This window comes from Narcine bancroftii, chromosome 2 (genome assembly GCF_036971445.1).
Source record: "Narcine bancroftii isolate sNarBan1 chromosome 2, sNarBan1.hap1, whole genome shotgun sequence".
Taxonomy (NCBI): Eukaryota; Metazoa; Chordata; class Chondrichthyes; order Torpediniformes; family Narcinidae; genus Narcine; species Narcine bancroftii.
Genome location: NC_091470.1, coordinates 178,277,609 through 178,304,570, shown reverse-complemented (window position 1 = coordinate 178,304,570; position 26,962 = coordinate 178,277,609). Strand labels below are relative to the sequence as shown.

Genomic DNA, 26,962 nt, shown 5'->3' with positions numbered 1-26,962 from the left:
CTGTCTCTCTCTTCCATCTCCTTTTGCATAAACATGATACTTACCATGTCCCTTATCATAGCCAATTAACACCTCTTGTTGGTCTGGAATCCTCCCCCAGCCAGCATTCTCTGAATTCTGAGACTTTTGAGATTTCCTGCTTCTGGGGGCTCATTTTGCTTATTCCTTGAAGGAGAGCTCGGGGCCCAAAACATTGGCAATATACATTTGTCTCCTGTGGTCAGAGAAAAGACTTACTGAGTTCCTACAGCATTTTGCTGTGTTTTTAAAGCAAATAATATCTGTGAGAAACAGAAGTACCTTCACAGAAATTGCTCGAGACAAAAATTGAGAACAAAGAACATTTATTATACAACAATGCAAAGTTGGGTGCTTCCCCTTACCCTGGGAATATACTCACACACTGGGGCTCACCCAACTTTTATACAGTTTATTTCAGTATAGAAGTACCCTCCTGGATGAGTTTGGCATTAGGCAATCCTGTCTGCCTACATGCTGTTTCTGTGAACTTGGAGGACCAGGGGGTATCCTGTCTGTGTCCCATCATGTCATTGTCCTTATTCACAAACTGCCTTTGTCCTTATTCACACCTTCCCAACCCTCAGGCTTAACTAATTCTTATATGCAGAACTTGCTAATTCTGTCTAATTACATATGCAGAACTTGCTGACTCTCTCTAAGGCTAGAAGACCCTCATCTTATTCAGACTAACTTTACTTCCTTTTCTTTGGCTTGGCTTCGCGGACGAAGATTTATGGAGGGGGTAAAAAGTCCACGTCAGCTGCAGGCTCGTTTGTGGCTGACAAGTCCGATGCGGGACAGGCAGACACGATTGCAGCGGTTGCAAGGGAAAATTGGTTGGTTGGGGTTGGGTGTTGGGTTTTTCCTCCTTTGCCTTTTGTCAGTGAGGTGGGCTCTGCGGTCTTCTTCAAAGGACGTTGCTGCCCGCCAAACTGTGAGGCGCCAAGATGCACGGTTTGAGGCGTTATCAGCCCACTGGCGGTGGTCAATGTGGCAGGCACCAAGAGATTTCTTTAGGCAGTCCTTGTACCTTTTCTTTGGTGCACCTCTGTCACGGTGGCCAGTGGAGAGCTCGCCATATAATACGATCTTGGGAAGGCGATGGTCCTCCATTCTGGAGACGTGACCCATCCAGCGCAGCTGGATCTTCATAAGCGTGGACTCGATGCTGTCGACCTCTGCCATGTCGAGTACTTCGACGTTAGGGGTGTAAGCGCTCCAATGGATGTTGAGGATGGAGCGGAGACAACGCTGGTGGAAGCGTTCTAGGAGCCGTAGGTGGTGCCGGTAGAGGACCCATGATTCGGAGCCGAACAGGAGTGTGGGTATGACAACGGCTCTGTATACGCTTATCTTTGTGAGGTTTTTCAGTTGGTTGTTTTTCCAGACTCTTTTGTGTAGTCTTCCAAAGGCGCTATTTGCCTTGGCGAGTCTGTTGTCTATCTCATTGTCGATCCTTGCATCTGATGAAATGGTGCAGCCGAGATAGGTAAACTGGTTGACCGTTTTGAGTTTTGTGTGCCCGATGGAGATGTGGGGGGGCTGGTAGTCATGGTGGGGAGCTGGCTGATGGAGGACCTCAGTTTTCTTCAGGCTGACTTCCAGGCCAAACATATTATCTACCCTTATCCTATTCATACTGGCTTTATTCATTACACATATTTCCATACTAGCTTTCTTCATCTCTCATATTTTCATATTAGTTTTTCTTATCTCTCACAATATCAAAGAGGATGCAAAAGTTTCTTAAGTATATAAAGAGAAAAAGAGAGGTGAGAGTAGATATAGGAGCACTAGAAAATTACACTGGAGAATTAATAATGGGAAACAAGGTGATGGCAGAGGAGCTAAATGAAGTATTTTGCAACACTCTTCACTGTGGTGACATTAGCTGTGTGCCAGATGTCCAAGGGTTTTAGAGAAGGTAAATAAGTGCAGTTACTATTTCAAGGGAGAAGGCACCCAGAAAACTGAATGGTCTAAGGGTGGATAAGCCTCCTGGACCAGATGGATTGCACCCTTGAGTTCTGAAAGAAGTAGCTGTAGATTGTGGATCTACAAGGGAGATGTATAAATGATCTTTCAGGAATCAACAGATTCAGGCATGGTCCTGGAGACTGAAAAATCACAAATGCTACCCCATTATTCAAGAAGAAAGGAAAGCAGCAGAAAGGAAATTATAACATCAGAGATTGGGAAGATGTTGGAATCGATTGTCAAGGATGAAGTTATGGAGTTCTTGGAGGCACATGATGGCATGATTTCCTTAAAGGAAAATCTTACTTGATGAACCCATTGGAAATCTTTGAAGAAGTGAAAAGCAGGCTGGATAAGGGAGCTGCAGTGGATGTTGTGTATCTGGATTTTCAGAAAGCCTTTGACAAGGTTCCACGTTGGCTATGGTCACTGTCCTGGGGGCCAACTCCTCTGCTTCTCCCTCTCAAATGATTCACCCCGTGCCCGGTACTGGCCCCCTGCACCAGTCCTCTGCTTCCCCAGTCTTCAACTGCTTGAGACCGCTGCTGATCATAGGTGCTGTCATCTTGGGTACACACTTTTAAATAAAACCACTGTTGGCTCCATTAATAGGTTTTTTAAAGCCTGTATGGAAGTGTTGGCAGTCAGAATGGACCCCACGGGAGCACTCCTTTGCTGATCCCTGCTCTCCATGGGTCTGCACCAGCTGCAGTGCTGCCATTAAATAGCTGTGTCAGCAGCTGGGAGACATCATTGCTCTCCCAGTCTTATTCTTCACCTTCTCTACAGCAGAGCCCTCCTTGGTGATATTAACAGAGGTGTGGCTACTTTTTTTCCAAGAGAGGCCACCCTCCCCCAAACAGAATTCAACACAGTGTACCTGTTTGAGAGGGGAATGAGTCATGCATTTCCTGGTGGTCACCCATTTATTTCTTCCCTATGTGTGCCTGACCAACTCACTAAATGTACCATCTGCTGTGTTTTTCTGCATCTCGTGAATCCATCCACAGTCCAACTGTGACCTGACGGGAGCCGCAGCTGGGAACACTTCCTGCAGGGACACTGATCTCCACAATCTGCCCCAGACCCCATTACCGAGAATAAAGAAAGGAACAGAAACCTGAACTGATCACTACTTGCCTTCCTCACAACAGGCTAATGTTCACAATTTGACCATCACAGTTCCTCTTGTTCGGTGCTCAGTCTGGCCCTCCTTTCACACCACATTGAGTTCATTCTGCAGCTGATGCCTCAAGATGTGATGTCTACTGGTAAATGTTTCCAACTTTGCATGAAATTTTCTCCTGTTTTTGCTCAGTATTATCAGCCAATGATATCTAGGAAGTTAGTATTTTAATCTTGGACACCTGCCCTTGGCTTCTCTACATTTTAAAATCATTGCTATACCAGAGGTTACTTGCTTACTGTGTATCCTCTGCATTCAGTCCCATATTCTATTTCTGTACTCGTGACCCATGTCTCGAGTGTTCATTCACTTTAATCTTCTATTTTCCTCTTCCACTCCCCTTGCAGGAAATTAATTCTTGACCACTGTGATTATCCACACATCTCAGCTGCATTTTGTTGCCCTTTGCCTTGTACGTGTGACTCCTATACCTTGAAATTCTCATCATTGTAAGGTACAAATTGCTCACATACAAATCAGCAACTCAAATGTTTATTTAGGCTAAGAATCCACAGGTAATACACAACAGTTGTGGAAATTGAATGCTAAGTTGCATCCTTGAGACATTGACTACTGTTCTCTTGGTTGGATTTGGACGTAGGAAGGTGGGATAATGGACAAATTAACATCACTTCCTTTTCATTACTAATCCTGCTGACCAGGTTAGATTTTAATGACAGACAGCAGATTTAAGAGGTCATATAATACGAATAACATAGCAAATTCAATTCCTGCATTCGTGCAATATTTCCACAGATGTTTTGATAACACCATTGATAATACAGAACCCCAAAAACCCTGCGACAATTGTTCAACTCACCTGCGTGGCAAGTAGTTGGAATACAGATGCAATTTTGTGGTTTAAAGGAAGCAAGCTACTCGAAAACGATGAGGTTTACTCCATGTCTACTGACAACAGAACATTGACTATTAAAGGTGATGATCTTCATAACTGTGTGTTATACACCTGTCTGACTAAAAACAAGGTCAGCCTGAGCCAGAACTTTCATGTTCTTGATGTCAACGGTGAGTTTTGTAGCTGTGCTATTTAATATTCAAGTGTCATATAACTTCGGATTTTAAGGCCTGTCCATTATCACCTTTAGAAGGGAAGAGGTTTTTTTGCATTGATGCAGTGAGTTAGTTTTGAATCACAAAATGTTAACATTTATCACTGAATGAAAACCAGCAGGCTATTAATGGATGCTCTTTCATGCAACCTTCAAACCTTGCTGTTAAGAAGATAGTGCTTAGTAAAGAAGAGCTCAGATTTGGTTCTTTTCAGTGTGTCCCAGCACTTATTGCTCATCCTAATTGGCCTTATGCCTCTGTCTTGAATTGCTTCAGGGGTGAAATACGAAAATCTACAGATGCTATGTTTGTAGTGAAAACACAGATCTGCTGGAAGAACTCAGCCAGTCTTGCAGCATCCATAGGAGGTCAAGATATATAATTGACGTTTCAGGCCCGAAGGAACCTTGAGGAAGGGCTCAGGCCTTAACTGGGCAGAGCCCAGTTAAAAGCAGACATCGGTGCCTGAGTTCTGCTGACTACACAGAGGAAATGGGATGAATCTCAGTGAACATAGATCATTGCAGCCAGAAACAATGGATATATATTTTTCCCTCCTATGGACACTGTGAGACCAGCTGAATTCCTTCAACACAGTGGACATTGTCTATAATTTCTGAGCACAACAATGCGATTCTCTTGCCTGGCTAATTCAAGGACAATTCTTCCAATTTGGATACCAGTTTTCAAATGTTTATTCAGAAAGCAATTGTAAGGTCAACTGGGGAAACAGAGATGTGATCCTATGTCAGTGCTCATTGGTCCATCTAGATGTCATTTCCTTGTTTAAGTAAAGGGGACAACTGAGTAGTTTGAGGAGGTAAAGTTACTTAAAGTTACTCATACCTTGAGGAAGGGCTCAGGTCCAAAACATGGGTAATATATCTTTACCTCTTTTGGTCACTGCAAGACCGGCTGAGTTCTTCCGGCATTTCTGTGTTTTCACTTGAATTGTTTTGGTCCATCTAATGAAAGTGATGCCATAGTAATGCGGGGGAAAGAGTTGTAGGACTCAGTAATGATGAATCAAGAGCAACGCGTTTCCTAATCAGGATGATTAGTGACTCAACTGTTATTATCCAGAAACAAAATAATAATGCCAAGGTAGTTTGGCATGGTACAAGACTCTGTATATTTCATACAGTTACCCAAATAAGGATGTTGCCATAAACATCCTGATTGCGGTCAAATGGCAGAGCCCAGTTAAAAGCAGACATCGGTGCCTGAGTTCTGCTGACTACACAGAGGAAATGGGATGAATCTCAGTGAACATAGATCATTGCAGCACAGTACAGACCTTTCGGCCCACGATTTTGTGCCAAACTATATAAACCTAAAAACATTTAAACCCTTCCCTGCCTCATGATCTTCTATTTTCCTTTCATCCATGTGCTAGTCTAAGAGTCTTTTAAACATCCTTATTATACCGGCCTCCATCACCACCTCTGGCAACACATTCTAGGCATCCACAACTCTGTAGAAAAAACTTACCCTTGATGTCTCTGCTAAACTTTCCTAGAAGATTTTTCTCTACTCAGGGTAGCTAGAGATGCCTGTAAATCTTCTCTCCAACAAAATAGATTTCATGGATACCAAGATGATTTCAACCGTCAGTGTGAATTGAAATCAATCTCAGGACTGGAGATGTCTGCATCTTTCGTGTTACATGAAGTCACGATGAATTTCTGCAGTTTGTCTTTTGAGAGACTGATGGTAATTTCTTGTTTCAGGGTTGCTGTTACTCCATAGGTACTCTTTCACATCATCTATAATTGCTCTGGTGAGCACATCAACAACTTTTGTTGCATCAGTCTTCATCATCTTCTTTGCCCTGGGGACTTACAGAGGTAACACATCCACCCTGCATGGAAACTATTGCAACCCAAGTTTGTGCATTATTCCAAGACTGTGAAATGAATCTCTGTTTGTATTTCCAGTTCACAAGCGACATATGCAGCTCACTGCTATTTTCCTGCTTTTTCAGCTCATTGCTTTTATCTTGCTGCTGACTGCGGCCCTGCTCTGTGTTCTTGATCCAGGTTAGTATGCTCTTATGTTTGCCATTAAATTCTCAGATCAATCCTATTCCTTGCTGTCCGTTTGATAGAAACGTGGGAAGTGCGAAGGAAGAAGAGTCATGGAACCTACAGCCCACCCTCCTCCTGAGCCAAAATGAGAAAGATTTGATTTACATGGCACTGTGATGTCCAAAAAAGTGAAGGCATTTCACAGCAGGGCCAGGTCTCCAGTTTTGGTGTTGATGACTAAAGGAAGGACAAGGGTCAAGAATTTATTACCCAGACACACTTTGGACCCTGTTAAGATTCGCTAGATGTTCAGCTATTGAGGACAGTGAAGGCTAAAATGAAAGATTTTTGGACTCTGACGGAACAAGAGGCAATGGTCTTTGGAAAATGGTCTTCTGTATCAGGATCAGTTGAGATCACAGATCGACAGAGTGTGAAAATGTCAGCCAGTACAATTACTTTCAAAGGACATGGCATTCGAATATTGGGAGTAGGATGTCATATTGCAGCTTCCTGTTGCCAGACTATGTGAAAAATATGACTATGCTGGAGAAAGTACATAGAGCATTTCAGCACAATACAGGCCCATTGGCCCACAATGTTGTGCTGACCAATATGTACCTATCAAAAAAAATGTAATCCCTCCCTACATCATAATCTTCTATTTTTCTTTCATCCTTGTAACTGTCTAAGAGTCTCTTAAATACCTAATTTTTCCAGCCTCCACCACCTCCCCTGGCAAGGCAACTCTCTGTGTAAAAACCCTTGCGGTCTCCCCTAAACTGTCCTCTGGTGTTTGCTGCTCCCTCCCTGGGTAAAAGGTGTTGGCTGTCCACCCTATCTATGCCTCTCAGATTCTTGCAGATCTCTATTAAGTCTTCTCTCATCCTTCTTCACTCCAAAGTGCCAGCTCTGATAATCTTGCCTCATAAGACATATTTTGCAATGCAGATAACATCCTGGTAAATCTCCTCCATACCCTCTCCATAGCTTCCACATCTTTTCTGTAATGTGACTAGAACGGAACATAATATTCAAAGTGTCATCTTACCAGAGATTTATAGAGCAGCAACATCACCTCCTGAACCCAATCCCCTGACTAATGAAGCCCCGCATCCCATAGGCCTTCTTAATTGTCCTATCAACCTGTGTGGCTACCTTGAGAGATCTGTGGATTTGAACTCCAAGGTCCCTCTATTCATCCACACTGTTAAGTAACCAACCATTAACCCTATACTCTGCCTTCAAGTCTGACCTTCCAAGATGCATAATCTCACACTTATCCAGATTGAACTCCATCTGCCACTTTTCCATCCAAGTCTGCATCCTGTCTATATCCTTTTGTAACTTATGACAGCCTTCAACACTATCCACAAAACTTCCAACCTTCGTATCATCTGCAAACTTACTGACCTATCCTTTCGCTTCTTCATCTAGGTTAGTTGTAAAAGTGACAAAGAGCAGAGGAGCCAGAACAGATCCCTGCAGTACTCCACTAATCACTGACCTCCAGTCAGAATATGTTCCATCCACTACTACCTTCTGCTTTCTACTGACGAGTTAATTCTGTATCCACACAGCCAAGGTTCCATGGATCCCATGCCACTTGATGTTCTGAATGAGTCTCCCACGGGTGGGGGGAGGGTGGTCCTCTTAAATGTCTCACTAAAGTCCTTATACACCACATCTACCACCCTACCTTCTTTACTTCGTCAATACAGAGGGAATTCACCAAGATCATAAGCAGGAGGAACTCGGATGGTTAACGGATAATTTATCCAAGATATATAAACCGGTCAAGAATAGGGAGGGAAAGAAGGGATGAACTGAGTAATTTACAGGCCACAGTTTAATTTAAGTAGTGGGAAATGATTGGATTCAATGCAAAAGCTGAGTATAAAAACCCAGTTGGCCTGTATTTTCCCCAAAGTGGAGATGCAGTGCTTCTCCGAAGGGTTCAACTGCCCAGCCCCAATGCTGGTGGCTCTGTACAGGCTTTAAACAGCCTGTTAAAGGAGCCGACGATGGATGTTTGTAAGTAAAATCTTGCATCCGCAGGGTCTGTGACTAAGATGGCAGACTCCTGGGAGCAGTGAACCATATAGGGCACCAGTATCAGGAAGAACACCCCCTGTTGAGAAGGAGAAGTGGAGGAGACAACTCCAAGGATGGTGACCATGGCAGCAGACCAGCAAGGGTCTCAGCAATTGAAGGACACACACAGGCAGCAGGTCACATGGTTGATGGATCAGTAAAGGACCTTCTGACTAATGATTACATTTTTTGAAAGAACAGAACGGGTCGATGAAGGTGTTTAATGCAGTTTTACCGAGGTTGTTGACAAAGTCCATATGGCAGGCTATCTGAAAAGCTGATGCAAGGAAGACTGGCTAATCTGATGTAAAAGTGATTCAGTGGCAGGAAGCAGAGGCTAATGGTGGTGGGGAGAATCTCTAGAAAACTGTTACCAGTGGCTTCCATGGGGCTCAATACATCGTCTCATGTTTTTTTTTGTCATTTTTATTTAAATGTTGAGGTATGATGAAGACATTTGGAGATGAATCAATAAAAAATGGTATGAGGAAAGCCTTACTGATGTAGATTTTCTGCTCAGAAAAATGGTGGATGGAAATGAATCCAGAAGGTGAGATTCCAAATCTGGGAAATTGCAGCAGCAACAGGAGTACACAATAAATGAGAACCTCTTGAGTGGCGGTGATGCATATCCACAGGTCCTTATTGATAACAGGAAAGGTCAGCAAGATTGTTAAAAATATCAGTATGGTGTGCTTTTCTGTATTAGCCAAGGCATAGAACTAAGGACTAAGCCCTTCTTCAGGGTAGGGTAGTCCATATAATTCTCATCACTGTTACACAAAAGATGGGATTGTAAGGATGAGTGTTCAGAGGAGGTTCACCAGGACAGAATATTTTTAGGCTTGAATTTTTCAGGCACCACTGTTAGTGTCGCAGTTACAGAGCCATGACCTGGGTTTGAATCGGGTGCTGTCTGTAAGGAGTTTGTACATTCTCCCTGTGTCAATGTGGATTTTTTTCCAGGTGCCTCAGTTTCCTCCCACATTCCAGAGACATACAGGGTTAGAAAGTTAATTGATCACATGGGCATGTGGGATAGAAACTTTGAACATAGAAGGCTGAGAAGTGATTTGATAGAGGTGTTTAAGATAATGAGAGGGAAGATAGAGTTGATATGGAAAGGCTTTTCCCATTGAGAGTAGGAGAGATGAATACAAGAGGTCATGGGTTGAGAGTTGACGGGCAAAGGTTTAGGAGTAACATGAGGGGGAACTTCTTTACTCAGAGAGTGGTTACTGTGTGGAATGGGCTTCCGGGAAAGGTGGTGGAGGGAGGGTCAATTTTGTCATTTAAGAAAGAGTTGGATGAGTATATGGATGGGAGGGGGATGGAGGGATATGGGCAGAGTGCTGGTAAGTGGGATTAGAGGAGGGTAATTGGATCAGTGCGGACTAGAAGGGCCAAATTGGCCTGTTTCCGTGCTGTAATTGTTATATGGTCTGTTACCATGCTATAATCACAATAAAATAAATATTAGATGGGCTAATGTTGTTTTCTTTGGAAAGGAGACTGATTGGGGGTAGAGGGGGGGGGGTGCTGGTAATGATGTACAGTACTTAGCAGATGTTTAAAAATTATAATGGTCCAAGATAGAATAGATATGTGGACCTAATTCCTTCATCTCAGACCAGAAACTCAAGGCATAGGTTTTAATTGGTGGAAGGACAAGAGAGGAAATTAGTAAACATTTATTTCACTGAGAGCTTTGGTGGAACCCAGAACTCTCTGACGAGGCTCGGTTGGCATACTGGTTAGTGCAACACTGTTACAGTGCTAGCAGTCAGTCCGGGGTTTGAAAGGAGTTCAAACTGTAAGGAGTTTGTACATCTCCCTGTGTCTACTTGGATTTTCTCCGGCGACTCCAGTTTCCTCCACCGTGAAAAACATACCGGGGATGTAAGCTAATTGGGTGTAAATTGGGTGGGATGGACTCATGGGCCAAAATGGCCTGTAACTGTACTGTATGTCTAAATGTAAATGTTTAAAAAATATATATTTGAAAAGTTAGATATATACAATAAAATTCCTGTTATCCAGAATTCAAGCAGCCAGCAGCCTCAAGCAACTGCCAAAAAAAATTGCGGAAAATAAATGGGTAAAAAAAGCAGAAGTTCAAAATAGGCATCCCCTAGAGGCCAATCACGCAACACATAATCTCAAACAACCAGCATCTACCAATCCCCTTAGGTGCCAGACACCAGGGGTTTTACTGATTTTGAACCATTGTGATATACAGGGTTCAAGCACTGATTGCTGAGATTAGGATGGATAGTGCTTTTTTTTTTACCTCCATTGATGTGAGAAAGGATCACCAGATTCAAGAACAGCTTCTTTCCTGCTGTTATCAGACTCTTAAATGGACCCTATAAAAGATTATCTCATGATCCTCCAAACCTTGTTCATCTGTTTTAACTGTACTTTTCTCTGTAACTTACTGTTGTTTTATTTTTCACGACCCATTTACTTGTATATGGGTTGCTTTGCCAGGAACAAAGTTTTTAATTCTATCTTAAATTGAAGGACAATGCCAGTTGGTGGAAATGGAATAGTGAATCTGGAGGTTGTAGAGGGAAAGAGTTCTCTTGGAATACTGAAAGGCAAGGGGAAGATGGCCTGAGCAGTGTCTTCACCCGAAGGTAGAAAAAATGATGGAAAATGACCCATTGGTGAGATAGAAGGTGAGGACAGGAGGAACTCTTATTCTTGCTAGGGTGGAAGGGAATGGGGTGGAAGCAGAGTTACAAGGCCTGGTGAAGGAAGAATATGGATCAAGTTGTGGGGGCCTGGAAGGCCTTACCCAGAGTGGTGGTGGAGGCTGGAACATTGGCGGAATTTAAGAGATTCTTAGACAGGCCCATGGATGGAAGGAAAATAGAGAGTTACGGGGTAGGAAGGGTTCAGAGTATTTGGTAGGAATATATAGGTTGGCACAACATCAAGGGCTGAAGGGCCTGGACTGTGCTGTAGTGTTCTATGTGGTAAGTTTTGCAATCACTAAGGAGCCTGAAAAAGTGGCAGAATGGAACAGAGTCCCTACAGATGGTAGAGCAGGAAGAGTGGGGTCAAGATAGGGAGGAGAGTCCATGGGCTTGTAGAATTCCACCTCCTCATCTTCTATTGATTTCAATAGTTAATCCTCCATTTGCTTTGACATTTATAGCAACTGCTTGTGACAGGCTGGTAGCCTGTGGACTTCCAAATGGCACTTTTTCACTCTGGCTCAACACCTGGAATGGGCTTAAGTATTCAGTCAGACCCTTGGTATCCGGATTCAACCAAACAGCAGCAAAACAAATGGGGGAGAAATACAGAAGTTTACTATTGGCACCTCACACTGTTAGTTCGCCAATCCACACACAGTTTCAAGAAACTTGCAAAACAAATGGGGGGGTAAATACAGAAGTTTACAATTGGCACCTCACACAGTTAGTTTGCCAATCCACACAGTCTCAAGTGACCAGAAAATACACATCTGGCATCTACCAATCCCCATAGGTGTCTGATAACAGGGGTTTTACTGTACCTAGCTCTGATTCCAATTGGAGTTGAAATTACCTTTGAAAAGCAAATTTTATTTTGGTCTGTAGCAATGAATAATTTAATTTCACACACTGATTCAATTTCCCTTTTTCCAGGGTTCCCCGTCTCATATAGAATTATCGAAGGGCTTGGATTTGTATTGGGGATAGCAATGATCATTTATATTCTCTTACTTTACTTGCAACCGGAAACCAAACTCCGAAGATCATTTTTGATAAAGAGGAGTAAGTTTAAACAATCTTATTTTTTGTGTTTTTTTGCAATATTTTTCTTCCCTCCCATATATGGTTATATATCATGTTGAATATTCTGGTCCTGATATTCCAGGCAACTGAGAGTTAGCTGAGATCCAGAATTTAGGAAGAGCTGTTTGCATTTGGATGAAGTATTTTATGGACTTGACACAAGTTTAAACAATGAATTATTATAATGTCCAGAGCAACGGTGAGGAAGAAAGTGAGCAATAAATCTCTGAGATGGGTGTCCAACAGAATCTTCAGGAGAGCCCACGGTGCAACACAGGAGGCGAAATTGTGCAATGGATTACTTTGGAGATTTGCGGCACTGCCTTCTGTTAATGACAAACATAGATCAAAGGGATGGATATTCTGTCCATTGCTGAAAGACCAGAAGATATAGGAGCATAAATAGGCTATTCAGCCCATTGAGCCTGCCCCGTAATTTAAATGTGGCCTGATCTATTTTCCCACAGCCACACTACCTGGCTTTCTCCCCATAACCTTTCATGCACTGGCTAATGAAGAACCTATGACTCTATGCCTTAGACCTGGGTTCCACAACTTATTAACAAATTCCACAGATTCACCACCCTTTGGCTAAAGAAATCCCTCTGCATCTCTGTCCTAAGTGGACGCCCTACAATCCTGAAGTTATGCCCTATTTTCCTCAACTCTCTAATCATAGGAAAAACCTTTACATCTACTCTGCGCACGCCTTTCAAAATATCTCATTCTCCTAAATTCTAACATATACAGGCCAAGAGCCATCAAACGCTCCTCGTACAATAACCCTTTCATTCCCATAATCCTCCTTGTGAACCTCCTCTGAACCCTCTCCAACGTCAGTACATCCTTTCTTAAACAAGGAGCCCAGAACTGCTCACAATTCTCCACGTAAGGTCTCCCCAGGGCCTTATAAAGCCTCAACATCACATCCCTGCTCTTAGATTCTATTCCTCTTGAAATGAACGGCAGCTTTGCATTTGCCTTCTTCACCCCCGTCTCAACCTGCAAGTTGACCTTCAGGCTGTCCCTCACGAGGACTCCCAGGTCCCTTTGCATCTGGGAATTTTCAATTTTCTCCCCGTTTTGAAAATAACCTGCCTATTTATTTTTTTGTACCAAAGTGCGTGACCGTCCACTTTCCGACATTGTATTTAATTTGCCACTTCTCTGCCCCTTCTCCTCATCTGTCTAAGTCCTTCTACAGCCTCCCTGTATTCTCAACACGACCTACTCTACCCTGCCAGAAAAAAAATCCTCTTGTATATGTGTGACTTTGCCATTGTTTAGAATTGAGCGTATACTGGGCCTTACAGAGGGTATTAAACTGATTTTGGATAAATTAAATTTATTCAGAAGTTTTGAGTATCATCCCTCCCACAAAAAAACCAGAACTTCATTCTTCTTGATTCAGAATTTCTTAACAGCAATCAGGTGCAACCACAGTATTTAAGAGACATTTAGACAGGCACTTAAATATGCAAGGTATGGAAGAATGGGATTAGTGCAGATTCCAAAAGGTCAGCATGGACATTATGGACTAAAGGGCCTGTTTTTGTGCCATGCACCTCAGAGTCTCTATCTCAATGCAATTGGAACCATGACAGTGAGCAGTGAAATCACAGAAATTCAAGCAGGTTCCATCATTAAAGTAACAGTTAAGTTGATTTGGTAAATAAGGTGATGGGATATCTGTGTGCATTGCCTGGTTATGACCTCATATGTAATCTTTTTAACAGATCATCGTTTTTTTTTTCTGGTGTATGGGGGCTTGTCAGTGATCATTTCAGCAATGCCAATTTATAGCGGGTACAACAACCGTGAGTATTGATGTAAACAGTAACAATTAGCATTATGTAAGTCAGGACCAAAGTGATGAAACAATCTACAATGTTGCATAGAGCTCTCTTGCATAAAAGTATCATTCCCCCACCAAAGCAGCAGGTTCACACTAGATCTATCTCCCACTTAATTCACAGTTCTTCATTCTGCCATGCAATACATGTGGGGTCTTCATTGCAAGTTCACATCGGAATCCACTCCTCTATCTAAGTTTGTTTTCAGTTTATTTGTCTCAAAATACCTAGTATAGTGAAAAGGGTTCTTTGAGCAGATGAAATGCTTTGAGAGGTTGGTATGGCCAGAATTAGCTCGTACCTAAATAAAGATCTGCTATTCATTTACTGTCACAATTGCTCCACAGCAGATGCATTATTAGTGGCTCTCCACTCAGCTCTGGACTACCTAGACAGGAACTGCAGCTCAGCCTTCAACACCATCATACCCTCAGTGCTGATCAACAAGCTCTAAAACCTGGGCTTCTGCACCCACCTCTGCAACTGGATCCTTGACTTCCTCATTGGAAGACCACAGTCAATACGAGTCGGAAACCATGTCTCCTCCTCACTGATGATCAACATGGGTGAGCCTTAAGAATGTGTGCTTAGCCCACTGCTCTACTCACTCTACACCCATGACTGTGGGATGAGGCACAATTCAAATGAATTCTACAAATTTGCCAATGACTACATGATTGTCAGCAGAATCACAGATGGCAATGAGGAAGCATTCAGGAGGGAGATAGGTCAGCTCGATCTATCTCAATGAGCTGATATATCTGCACTCCACGTTAGCAAAACCAGGAGGAAATCAGGAGAACACGAACCAGCAGTAGAAAGAACTTCAAAATCCAGAGTGTGAACATCTCTGAAGATCTGTCCTGGAGGCTCCATATCTATATAATCTCGAAGGTTCACCAGCAGCTTTAGTTCATAAGGAGTTTGAGGAGTTTTGGCCTGTCACCAAAGACTCTTGAAAACTACAGGTGAACCGTGAAGAGTATTCTGTCTGGTGGCATCACTGCCTGGTATGGAGGTGCCAACGCATGGGACAGAAAAAGACTGCCATCGGGCACCAGACTTCACTCCATCGAGAACATCTACAAGAGGCAATGTCTTAAGAAAGCAGCCTCCATCCTCAAGGACCCTCACCACCCAGGCCGTGGCCTCTTCACTCTGCTACCATCAGGGTAGAGGTCCAGGAGCCTGAAGATGAGTCTCCAGAGGCCCAAGGACAGCTTCATCCCCTCTGCCATCAGTTTCCTGAATGAACTACAGACACTTCCTCATGTTCTCTTCTTTTTGCACTATTTATTTATTTTTAAATGTAATTTATGACAATAATTACACACCTGTGACACTGCTGCAAAACAAAGAATTTTGTGACATGTTCATGACAATAAATTGTGATTCTGATTCACTTGTGTGAAGAGCATTGTTACAGAGTATAGGATTGCAACACAAAGGAAGATCAATTCGCACTAAGTAAGGGCAGCATGATAGCCCTGATATGGGGTTCACACAGGAGCCTGATGGATGCAGGGAAAGAAACTGTCCTTAACCATGTTAATGCATGCTTTTACACTCTTAAGCTTTCTCCCCAGTGGGAGGAGGGAAGTGAGGATATGTCCAGGGCATGATGGGATCTTTTTGTCTGTTGGCTGCCTTCTCCAAGGAGTGGATGTAGATGGAGTCCATGGAAGGAGGGGAAATTTGCATGATGTTCTCAGCTGCATTTACTACCTTCTGAAGCTTCTTCCCATGTTGAGCTGAGCAGCTTCCATACTGTGCTGCAATGCATCGAGCAACTATGCTTTTGATCATACCCCTGTAGAAGTTGTTGAGGGACAGAGGGGACATGCTGAACATCCTTAGTCTTCTAAGAGAGTAAAAACATTCACACACATTCATATCACAAGAATGTGTTTGTCCCAGGTCAGGTCATTGTAGATATGTACCTATATTCCTAAAACTTGAAGTTTTCTACTTTTTCAACCAGAACCATTAACGGAGGAGTCACGTGATGGAGTAGTGGCCAGTTGGGAAAACCAGCCCTCTCTAGGAAAATAGGAAAAAAGTTAGGAAAAAGCAAAGCATAACAAAAATAGAATATAAGAAATTGAAGATAAAGATACAAAGAAGAGAAAGTCGCTGGAGAAGAAAGAAAGCCTTACCTGCACAAAGGAACAGGACGCTGTGGTGACAAGGAGCGCCCAACCCTCGCGATCAGTGCCTGCCCTGCAGAGTCACAACCCACCAGCCGGTGCACTACAAAAATGGCTCTCGGAGCCAAACAAAAGTGCGCAACTGCGCAATCAAAGGAGAAAGAGGACAATGGCGGGAGGGGGGCTCAGCAGAGGAGCGGGCAGCTGAAGAATGCCCAACACCAGGGCTCTCACCTGGAGGAGAAGGAACAACAGACGAACAGCACAGGAGGGGAGGACCAAGAGGCCCGACAGAGATACAAGCAGCTCATCAGGAAAAACAGAAGAGACACAGACACAAAGAAAGAAGAAGATATAAACACAGATACAGACACAGAAGAAGAGGAAAAAGAAGACCAAGATCTTCATAGAGAAATAGAAGGTAAAACTGATGGACAAAGGAAAATAAAAGGTAAAATTGATGAACAGAATATAGATAAAGTCTTTTTTGAGGAACAAATGAGGTCACTAAAAGAATGGTTGTCATTAGAGTTTAATGCAATTAAAAGAAAAATGAAAAGAACAGAAGATAAAATGCAAAGGTTAGAACTGGTAATGACAGAAATAGGGAAAAGAGTAGAGAATGTGGAAGAGCGGGAAACGGCTCTAGAAATGGAAGTAAACAACTTAAGAGAAAAATTGGAAGAAAGTGACAAAAAATTAAAGAGACACAAGAGTTGTTATCTCAGAAAATTGATACGTTGGAAAATTATAGTAGATGAAACAACATAAAAATAGTGGGCCTGAAGGAAGATGAAGAATGTGCAGACATGAAGGAATATATAAAAGAATGGATCCCGAACGTCCTGGGAACGACAGAAATGCAGGAAGAAATGGAAATAGAAAGGGCTCACAGAGCATTAGCTCCGAAACCACAGGCACATCAAAAACCAAGATCCATCTGAGTAAAATTTTTGAGATACCCGACAAGAGAAAATATACTGGAATGGGCAAGGAATAAAGTTAGAGAAGATAATAAGCCATTGGAATACAAGGGTCAAATAAATATTTTTTTACCCAGACATAAATTTTGAACTCTTAAAGAGGAGGAAGGAATTTAATACAGCAAAATCAACTTTATGGAAAAAAGGTTACAAATTCATATTAAGACATCCAGCCGTGCTTAAAATATTTATACCCGGGGAGCAAAACAGACTGTTCTCGGATCCAGAGAAAGCGCAAGAATTAGCAGAACATTTGCAGGACAGAAGAGATGAAGAGATGTAACAAGAATGAAGAACGGCGATAAAGTATACATAAAGATGTAAAAACAATGTATATGTAAAGAACTAAAGAGGGAAAAGAGAAGGGAAGGAAGGGAATAAGGGGGAAAAAAAGAAGAGAGTTTTGTTATTTGTGTAAAAAAAGTGTTTTCTGGAGAGGGCTGGGTGGAGGGGGAATAACCGTCTCTGCAAAATCAGTTGACGCTGCGAACAAGATCGCAATCCAAATGGAAAGGGGAGCTGTGGTTGCCTGGCAAGGGATATGGGGCAAGTCAGAGATGGGGGGAACTTTTGGGGTTAAGGTATTAGTGAATGTGGGAACTGCGGGGATACTTTATGTCTTAAATGTGTTGTCGTACATTAAGTGTAATAAGAGAAAACTAAGAGATGAAAATTCGGAAAGGAGGATGGAGGTGACGAAGAGGAAGAAAAAAGGTGTAAGCGAGATATAAGATGGCCATGTTGAACTATATGACTATAAACATTAATGGAATACATAACCAAATTAAAAGGAAGAGGCTACTAAATTTATTGAAGAGGAAAAAATAGATATAGCATTTGTGCAGGAAACGCATCTAACTGAAGCGGAACATAACAAACTAAAGAGAGACTGGTTAGGACACGTAACGGCAGCATCCTATAATTCAAAAGCTAGAGGTGTAGCCATACTAGTTAACAAAAATGTACCAATCAAAATAGAGGGGAAAATAATAGATCCGGCTAGGAGGTATGCAATGATAAAGTGTCAGATATACTCAGAATTTTGGAATTTGCTCAATGTATATGCGCCTAACGAGGAGGATCAAAAGTTTATGCAAGATATATTTTTTTGAAGATTGCAGACACCCAAGGAAATATATTGATAGTAGGTGATTTTAACCTTGATTTAGACCCAATGTTGGATAAAACTGGACAAAAGACAAGTGAAAAGAATAAAGTAGCCAAATTTATGGTTAAATCAATGCAGGAAATTAAACTTATGGATAAATGTATTCCATTGGGAAAAATAGCATATAATTTAAAAAATAAAGTCGCACTGTTTGAACAAATTTGGGAACCATACATGGAACATATCAGGAAGAGCTTGCCTACGACCTCCATCCCCTAGAATGAGAATGAAAATGATAAGAAGAGAAAACAACTAGATTCAGTGTGAAATAAATAGATGACACATTTTTCTTGTTTATGTGAAGATATTGCTTTATTTATGGGTTTTGGAGGGGGGTGGGTAGAGGGGAGGGAGGGAAAGGGGTAAAAAGGGGAGAAAAGACCACTGTATAAATTTAATGAGAAATGTTTGTACATATTTTGGTTGATATGGTTCATAGTGTGAAAAATAAAAAATTATTTAAAAAAACCCCAGAACTGTTAACATGGATGGGGTGTGAACTCTACCCCCTCTCCTGAAGCCAATGATCATCTTCCTCTTCTAATTGAAGTTTAGAGAGAAAGAGAGAGGATATTATTTGGCACTATGCCTCCAGACTTGCATTCTATTTTCTGCATTCTGTCTCATCGTGAATTGATAACCAACCTAGCTCATCATCTACTGCATCACAATCTGGTACGGGGGCACCAATATCCCTGAGCAGAAAGCCCTGCAAAAGGTCGTGGACACAGCCCAGGACATCCCAGACAAAACCTTCCCAACATTGAGGACATCTACAGGAAACGCTGGTGTCAGAGAGCAGCAGCGATCATCAAAGATCCACATCACCCAGCACACGCTCTGTTCTCACTGCTGCCATCAGGAAAGAGGTCTTGGTGCCACAAGACTCACACCACCAGGTTCAGGAGCAGACTCCTCAACCACAAACTCAATCAGGAACTCATTTACAGACTCTTTTGCACTTTATTGATTTTTTTTTCTCTATTGCACAGTTTGTTTACAGTTCTTTATTTGCTTACATGTGTATGTATCTTCTTGAGTACAGTTCTTTTGCACTACTAATAAGTGGTAATTCTGCCTGCCCATAGGAAAAAGAATCTCAGTGTTGTAGGTGATGTCATGCATGTACTCTTTGACAATAAATCTGAACTTTGAACTACTGTGGTGTCATCACATAATGTATTCATATGGTATGGCTGCTTCATTCAATCTCTTATTCGTCGGGCAGGAATCGGTGAGGAAGAACAGATTTGCAAGCAGTTTCCAGTATATGATGTCAAGGGTTCAGTACTTGGTCCCTTGATGTTTGTTTCATGTATGAATGAGTTACATTTCAATGTAAGGTGGTGTGAAAGTCTGCAGCTGATACAAATATGCTCAGGATAAAAAGGAATGTTCCTGCTCCAGAAGAAATGGAACTTAATCCAGGAACGGAGAACGGAGAATGGCGGCATAGTTAGTGTAGTGGCTAGTGCAACACTGTTTCAGCACCAGTAATTGGGACTTAGGTTCGAATCCTGTGCTGTCTGTAAGGAATTTGTAAGTTCTCCCTGTGTCTGCATGAATTTTCTCCTTGAGCTTCAGTTTCCTCCCATGGTTTGAAATGTACCAGGGGTTATAGGTTAATTGGGTGTAAGTTGGGCAGCATGGGATCATGGACCAAAATGGCCTGTTACCATGTTGTATGTCTAAATTTAAAAAAAATTATAATGCATTAAAGGAAGTACAACAAGCCATGGATGTACATAATAAACATGGGGATGTTGAGTGGTATGGGGTACATTTGTATGTTCATAATGCTACAGATGGTCAACAGATTAAAAAGATGGGTGGGACACTTTCTTTTCTGAGTCATGGCAGAGAATATAATCAGTAATCAAGAGCTGTATATAATGCGGATTAGATACAGCATTCTCACTCCAGATAGTTGTGCACATCACATTCCAGGAAGATGAATAAAGTGCAGAAAAGATTCACAAGGCCATTGTCAGGTCAGAAATATTGTAAGTATGAGGAAAGATTGGATAAACTAGGCTTGAGCTCTTCAGGGAAGGCGAGGCTGTGAATAGATTTCCTCTATGTATATACCCACAGTGATCATGGATGTCGGATATGCGAGTTTTCCGGTTGACTGAGACACACTCTAATAATAGTGTAAAAGACAAAATAGTGCAAAATGTCATTTGAAAAAAAAATCAGTATTGTAGTCTTTAATTATGTAATTACTTTAATAAGGTAATTCTCATAACTTACAAAATTTAAATGTAAATTTGGATCTAACTAATCATGCCATCGTCATAATAAAGCCTTATTAGTATAATAATATTCTAATAATGATAAAGACCCTTACCAGGCAGGGATAGGGAGACACTTTGTGAGAATTGCCCGAGCAGTGAGGTGCATCGGCCGGCTCTTCATCCTGGGTGCCACCATTTTTTTCAAACACCACTTTATTGAAACTTTATTCAAGCATTTGTTGTGGCCAGGGCTCCGCTGATTGAATGTTTGCTCCAATCTTCACCAAGAGGTTGTGTGTTGCTTTGAAGAACATTCACTTTCACAATGTAAACTTTTATTTAAAGTTTTATTTATTCTCATTTATGTTTGATTTATTTATTTATTTCCTCTTTTTTTGGCCGGTTGTTTGAGTTTCCAGTTGATTGAATTCTGGATAATGGGGGATATACTGTACAACTGAGGAAAGCTGAGTAGAGTAAGTAGGGGGAGACGTTTTATCCCCTTAACAGAACAGTCATAAACCATAGCACATAGATGTAAAATAATTGATGAAAGGATGAGAAGTATCACCTAGAAGGATGGTAGAGGCAGAAATCCTCATCACATTTAAACAGCAATCATGAAGGGCATGATTGCAGTGTTGGCAAATGGTCCCAGTACATAGACCTAATGAGCGCACGCTTTCTTTGATTACAGTTCTTGTTTCCAGGGCCTTAGAAACATCCTCCCTGCATCTCTCTTTTAAATCCTATTAAGAATCTCACATTGCAATGCGATTATCTCATTAATCTGAATTCTGGGGAAAATATGCCAAGTATACTTGACTTGATCTCTTTCCACAGGACTGTCCCCTCTTTCTCAGTCGACTTTTGTGGCAAATGGTCCTTCCCTGCTAATGAGACTGATTCAGATGCAGGGAAGGACCAGTTCAATGTATACTTCTCCAGTTTGGGTTTTGTACCATTTAAACTTAGGTTAGAATTAAAACGATTAAAAATATCTCAATTTCATGAAAAATCTTCTTTTTTCCCACAACAGTTAAAGTATGCAAGTATCCCCTGAGAGAATCTTCAGGAACCACTGCCTCTGCTGTGGTGGGCTATGTATTTTCTTCAGGGATAATATTTATCATATTTGCCAAATACAGTAAGTGTTCGTTTTTCTCCTCTACCGTCATTGAGAAATTGGGTCATTCTATTTTCTGGAAAGGCTTTTATAGTGCAGGTTACCTTGTAAAGGGAGAGAGACCTTGATGAATGTGAGATCTGCATAGAACAGGTACATGTGCTGGAGCATGTTGATACTAAGAAAGAGGGAGTGTTGGAGCTTATGAAAAACATCAGGATAGATAAATCCTCAGGGCTGGATGGGATATACCCCAAGTTACAATGGGAAGCAAAGGAAGAGATTGCTCAGGTGTTGGTGATGATCTTTGCATCCTGCCTGACCAAATGGTACCAAAAGATTGGAGGAGAGCAAATATACTTCCCTTGTTCAAGAAAGGTAATAAGGAAAATCATGGGAATTGTAGTCTAGTGAGTTTCACATCAGGTTTGGGCAAACTTTTGGAGAGGAATTTTAGAGACAGGATTTACAAGCATTTGGAGAAGAATAGTCTCCTCAGGGATAGTCAGCAAGGCTTTGTGAGGGGCAGGCCATGCCTCATGAGCCTCTATGTGTCTCTTGAGGAGGTAACAAAAGAAATGAAGGTAGGTTTGGAGTATATGGATTTTAGTAAGATATTTGACAAGGTCCTCCGTTCAGAAAGTCAGGAGGCATGGCATCCATGGAACCTTGGCTGTGTGGATTCAGAATTGGCTTGCCTGCAGAAAACAGAGGGTAGTAGCAGTTGGAATGAATCCTGCCTGGAGGTCAGTTAGCAGTGGATTTCTGCAGGGATCTGTTCTGGGATCCCTGCTCTTTGTGATTTTTATAAATAACCTGGATGAAGATGTAGGGGGATGGGTCAGTAAGTATGCAGATAACACGAAAGGTTGTCAGTGTGTGGATAGTGTGGAAGGTTGTTGTAGGCTACCACAAGATATAGACACAGGATTCAGAATTGGGCAAATAAGTGGCGGATGGAGTTTAGTCTGGTTAAGTTTGAGGTGATGCATTTTGGAAGGTTGATCTTGAGGATGCATGGTTAATGTCAGGATTCTTAACAATCTTGAGGAACAGGGGGATCTTCAGATCCAAGTCCATAGATTCCTCAAAGTTGCTGCATGGGTTGATAGGGTAGTTAAGAAGGTGTACGGTGTACTGACCTTAATTAATCGGAGGATTGAGTTCAAGCTTTCTGGGGTAATGTATCAGCTCTATAAAATTCTAGTTAGACCACACCTAGAATATTGTGTTCAGTTCTGTTCACTTCACTTCATTTATAGGGAGGATTTACCAGGATATGCTGCCTGGATTAGAGATTGTCTTTTGAAGAGAGATTGAACAAGCTAGCTCCTTTCTCTTTGGAGCGACGAAGATGAGAGATGAAAATAGAGGTATATAAATTATGAGAGACAGAGATAGAGAGTGCCTCTTTCCCAGGCCAGCAATAGGACTCACTCCTCTGAGGTGAGTGGAGGGAAGTTTAGGGGAGATGTCAGAGGTAGTTTATTTTTAGAGAGAGTGGTGGGAACCTGGAATGCATTGCTGGGGGGGGGGGGGAGAAACATGGAGGGGATAGTGGTAGAGGGTAATAAAATAAAGACATTTAAAAGAATCCTCATTGTAAGAAAAATGGAGGGCTATGAACTATGAGGGAGGGAAAGGTTAGATTAATGTGGACTAGCTTGATACGGGTCAGCACAACATTTTGGGCTGAAGGGCCTATACTCTGCTATGTTCTAAAACTTTGCCCATTAGATTTCCATCAAAAATTATTCCATATTTACAACCTACATAACTCCTCAATCCATTAGAGGGTTGCCTCATTACTCATCAATATATCTGTGTTCATGATCATTTTAGGTGAACCATAATTACTTTTCAGTTTATCATCTACCCATGATCTTTTTTGTTAGTCACTGGGAATGGATATTCCTATCCTTGAGAAGGTAGGAGTAAGTCATCTTGCATTGCTCCAGTATGTGTGCACGACTACAATATAGTTGAGGAGAGAAGTTTAGGCTCAGTGAGAAAGGAATAGAAACCAGTTTCCCAGTCAAGATGATGTGCCACTTCAGAATCAGAAGCAGAATCAGGATTTATCGTCATGAACGAGTCCTGAAATTTGAGGTGTTGCAGCACCATCACAGTGCAAACATACATAGTGTAACCATCTTACAACATTACGATAAAAATAAAATAATAACAATGACAGGGTACGAAAAGTGAGGCCGTGTCTGGGGTTCATTGATCATTCAGGAATCTGATGGCGGAGGTCTGCCCTTGTGCCACTGAGGCTTGTCTTCAGGTTGCAGAGTGAAGAGGGCACAGCCTGGGGGGGTGGGGGTCTTTGAGGATAGGGGTTGGTTTTTTAAGACACCGCCTCAAGTCAACGTCCTCCATGGAGTGGAGTCTGGTGCCCATGATCACAGGCCGAGTTAACAACCCTCTGAAATTTATTCTTGTCCTGAGAGTTGGCACCTCTGTACCAGACAGTAATGCAACCAGCCAGAATACTCTCCACGGTCCATCTGTAGATGTTTACGAGAGTCTTTGGTGACGTATCGTATCTCCTCAGACACCTCACAAAGTCTAGCTGCTGGTGAGCCTTCTTTATGATTGCATCAATATGGAGGCTCCAGGACAGATCCTGGGAGAAGTTGACATTCAGGAATTTGGAGTGTTGACCCTCTCCATTGCTTAGCTCTCGATGAGGACTGGGTCGTGTTCCCCTGACTTCCTCCTGAAGTCCACAATCATCTTGGTTTTGCTGACATTGAGTGTAAGGTTGTTATCATTACACCATTCAACAAGCTGACCTCTCTCCCTCCTGTACTTGGTGATAGCATTCACATATGTTTGCTGTGCTTGATCTCAATAGTAGATCTCATTAGGTGTATTGCGACTGAACATGCAGGACACGTGCCAGAAATCCATCTCGGAGATGATAGCTATGGCACCCTGATACGTTTTTAAAGTGTTACATAGGGATCCTGTCAAGTCAGCTGCTTTGATCTGCAAAGTGTAAACTTCTTGAGTATTTTGAAACTGAAAGTATTCCATCTCACTTCTGAATGTAAAAACATGATGCTGGAGAAACTCAGCAGGTCAAACAGAGGACTGTATATAGCAAAGATCGGTAGATAACCAAAGTTTCGGGCCTGAGCCCTTCATCAAGGTATGAGCCAAAACGTGAAGGACTCAGGCCCGAAACATTGATTATTTACCTTTATCTTTGCTCTACAAAGGGCACTGTTTGACCTGCTGAGTTTCTCCAGCATCTTGTTTTTACTTCAATTATGGTGTCTGCAGACTTTCATGTTTTATTCCTCACTTCTAAATTCACCCTGGACAATGTGAAAATACTTTGGGAGTCAGAAAACATGTGTCAGAAAACAAATATAGGTTTGTGAGCACTGATTAGAGTCAGCATGCCCTTGTTTCAAGTTTATTTCTCACACCATTATACATGAAAGAAAGCAGTGACCAAGAAGATTAAGGCAGGTCAATAGACTTCCTCAGGCCTTTGACAAATCCCAAATAATAAACTGGTCCGGAAGGTCAAATCAGATTGGATCCATGGTGAGCTAGCCAATTGGCTGCAGAATTAGCTTCACAGCTGAGGGTGGCGGTGAAGGGTTGTTATTCACATTAGAAGCCACATGGTTAGGTGCTGGGTTCACTCCAGTTTGTTGCGAAGCACACAAGTCTGCAGACATTATGATTGTAGGCAAAACTCAAGAGATGTTGGAGGAACTCAGTCGGTCTTGCAGCATCTAATGGAGGTAAAGACTACTGCAATAGCATGGATCTCCCTAGTGGCCACCTGTTTCAATTGCCCGTCCCATTCCCTTTGTCCGTGGTCTTGTGCACTGTCAGACTGAGACCACCTGCTAATTGGAGGAACAATGCCTCATCTCTATCTGGGCACCTTCCAACCAGATGGCATTAACATCAATTTCTCCAGTTCCCATTAAACCCCGCCCCTCACTTCTTTCCACTGTCTCTGTCTTTCTACTTTTTCCCTGTCTCCTTTCACGCAGAGGTAATCACCTTTCCCCTCTTATCATGTCTAATTAACACCTTTTGTTGGGTCTGAGATTTCCTCTTTCTGACTCCTGCTTATTCCTGAGGGAGGGCTCAGGCCTGAATCATCAACAATCTATCTTTGTCTCCTATGGACAAAGACTGGGTGGGTTCCTCCAGAATTTCAGTGTATTTTTATTACAATCACAAAATCTGCACACTTTCGTATTTCACTCGGGTAAAGATCTATAACTGATATTTTGGGCCTGAGGTAAAAAGGGAAGAATGGGAGGGGGAAGAGCTGTTCATTGGATATCATAAGAGAGGGAATGTGAGAAATTATTTTGGCTCTGTGAATGGAGGCAGTGGGAAGACTCATATTTGTTATCTATATTAATGACTTGAATGACAATGCCTGTAAAATTGATGATGGAGTACACAGTGAAAAACGTTGCACATAACATCATGGTATGATGTCTATGACAATAAACTCTACGATTTAAATGAACTGAGAAAGTGGGCCAATGAATGGCAGTGAGAGTTGTTGCATTTTGGTAGGGAAAAAAATGAGTGTGGCCTGGGTGGAATATGTTCTTTGGTAAGTTTGTTGCTTTTCCTCGGCATCTTGAGATGCCGATGGAGGGGAGGGAGGTTTGAGTGACCATGTGAGATCATCAATCCATTAGACCATAAGATATAAGAGCAGAAATAGGCCATCGAGTCTGCCCCACCACTCAACAGTCTGGTTGCAAATGAGAGGTGGAGATTAAAAGTTTGACATGGTTAAAATGCTGGTGAATCACACATTAACACAATCTCATTTGCATTTTATTCACAGTGAAGTCATGGACTAAAGTTCGCAGATCCAGCAGACTGCCATCGCGATGAGCTCTTGTGCTTTAAGCTCTGTGCGTTGATGTGAGGGAAATACAAGCATTGAGGCAGCATTTGACCTGGCCTGAGAATACAGGGTCACAGAATGTAACAATAAGAATCTGAGCATGCTTACATTAACAGGAGAATCTCAATAAATATTTAGGGTTTGGGTTTGGTAGAAGTAACGTTCTCAATGGGATGGAGGAAGTGAGCACTCTTCTTGAATCACTGCAACATTTTTCAGTGCTATTCGCCAAGGGGTCCAGTGTGGTGACTGTAAACAAATTGCATTGCAGTGCACCATTGCTGTTGGGGATGTAATTCTCTATCTCCCTTTAGTTCCAATGAAACTTCCCAAAAAATCTCCAAATTTCAAACAAACTCAGAAGAAACACCATAATTT

At 42.0% G+C, this 26,962-nt stretch overlaps 1 protein-coding gene across 11 annotated transcripts in view; it reads left to right on the top strand.

Annotated features, from left to right (window-relative positions):
- Positions 1 to 26,730, top strand: part of LOC138754655 (uncharacterized) — a 30,878-nt gene extending 4,148 nt beyond the window's left edge. For 5 of the 11 annotated variants that reach the window (XM_069919245.1, XM_069919254.1, XM_069919246.1 and 2 more), the window contains exons 3-9: positions 3,941 to 4,210; positions 5,986 to 6,102; positions 6,193 to 6,294; positions 12,015 to 12,143; positions 13,901 to 13,981; positions 21,592 to 21,699; positions 26,522 to 26,730. In XM_069919245.1, coding sequence (XP_069775346.1) covers positions 3,941 to 4,210; positions 5,986 to 6,102; positions 6,193 to 6,294; positions 12,015 to 12,143; positions 13,901 to 13,981; positions 21,592 to 21,699; positions 26,522 to 26,571 — 857 coding nt within the window. In that variant the 3' untranslated portion in view covers positions 26,572 to 26,730. Of the gene's footprint in view, positions 1 to 3,940; positions 4,211 to 5,985; positions 6,103 to 6,192; positions 6,295 to 12,014; positions 12,144 to 13,900; positions 13,982 to 14,364; positions 16,143 to 18,865; positions 19,440 to 21,591; positions 21,700 to 22,940; positions 23,052 to 26,521 lie in introns of those variants that run through there. The other 6 variants (XR_011351862.1, XM_069919248.1, XM_069919249.1 and 3 more) reach the window with 6 other exon arrangements.
- The last annotated feature ends 232 nt before the right edge of the window (positions 26,731 to 26,962 follow it).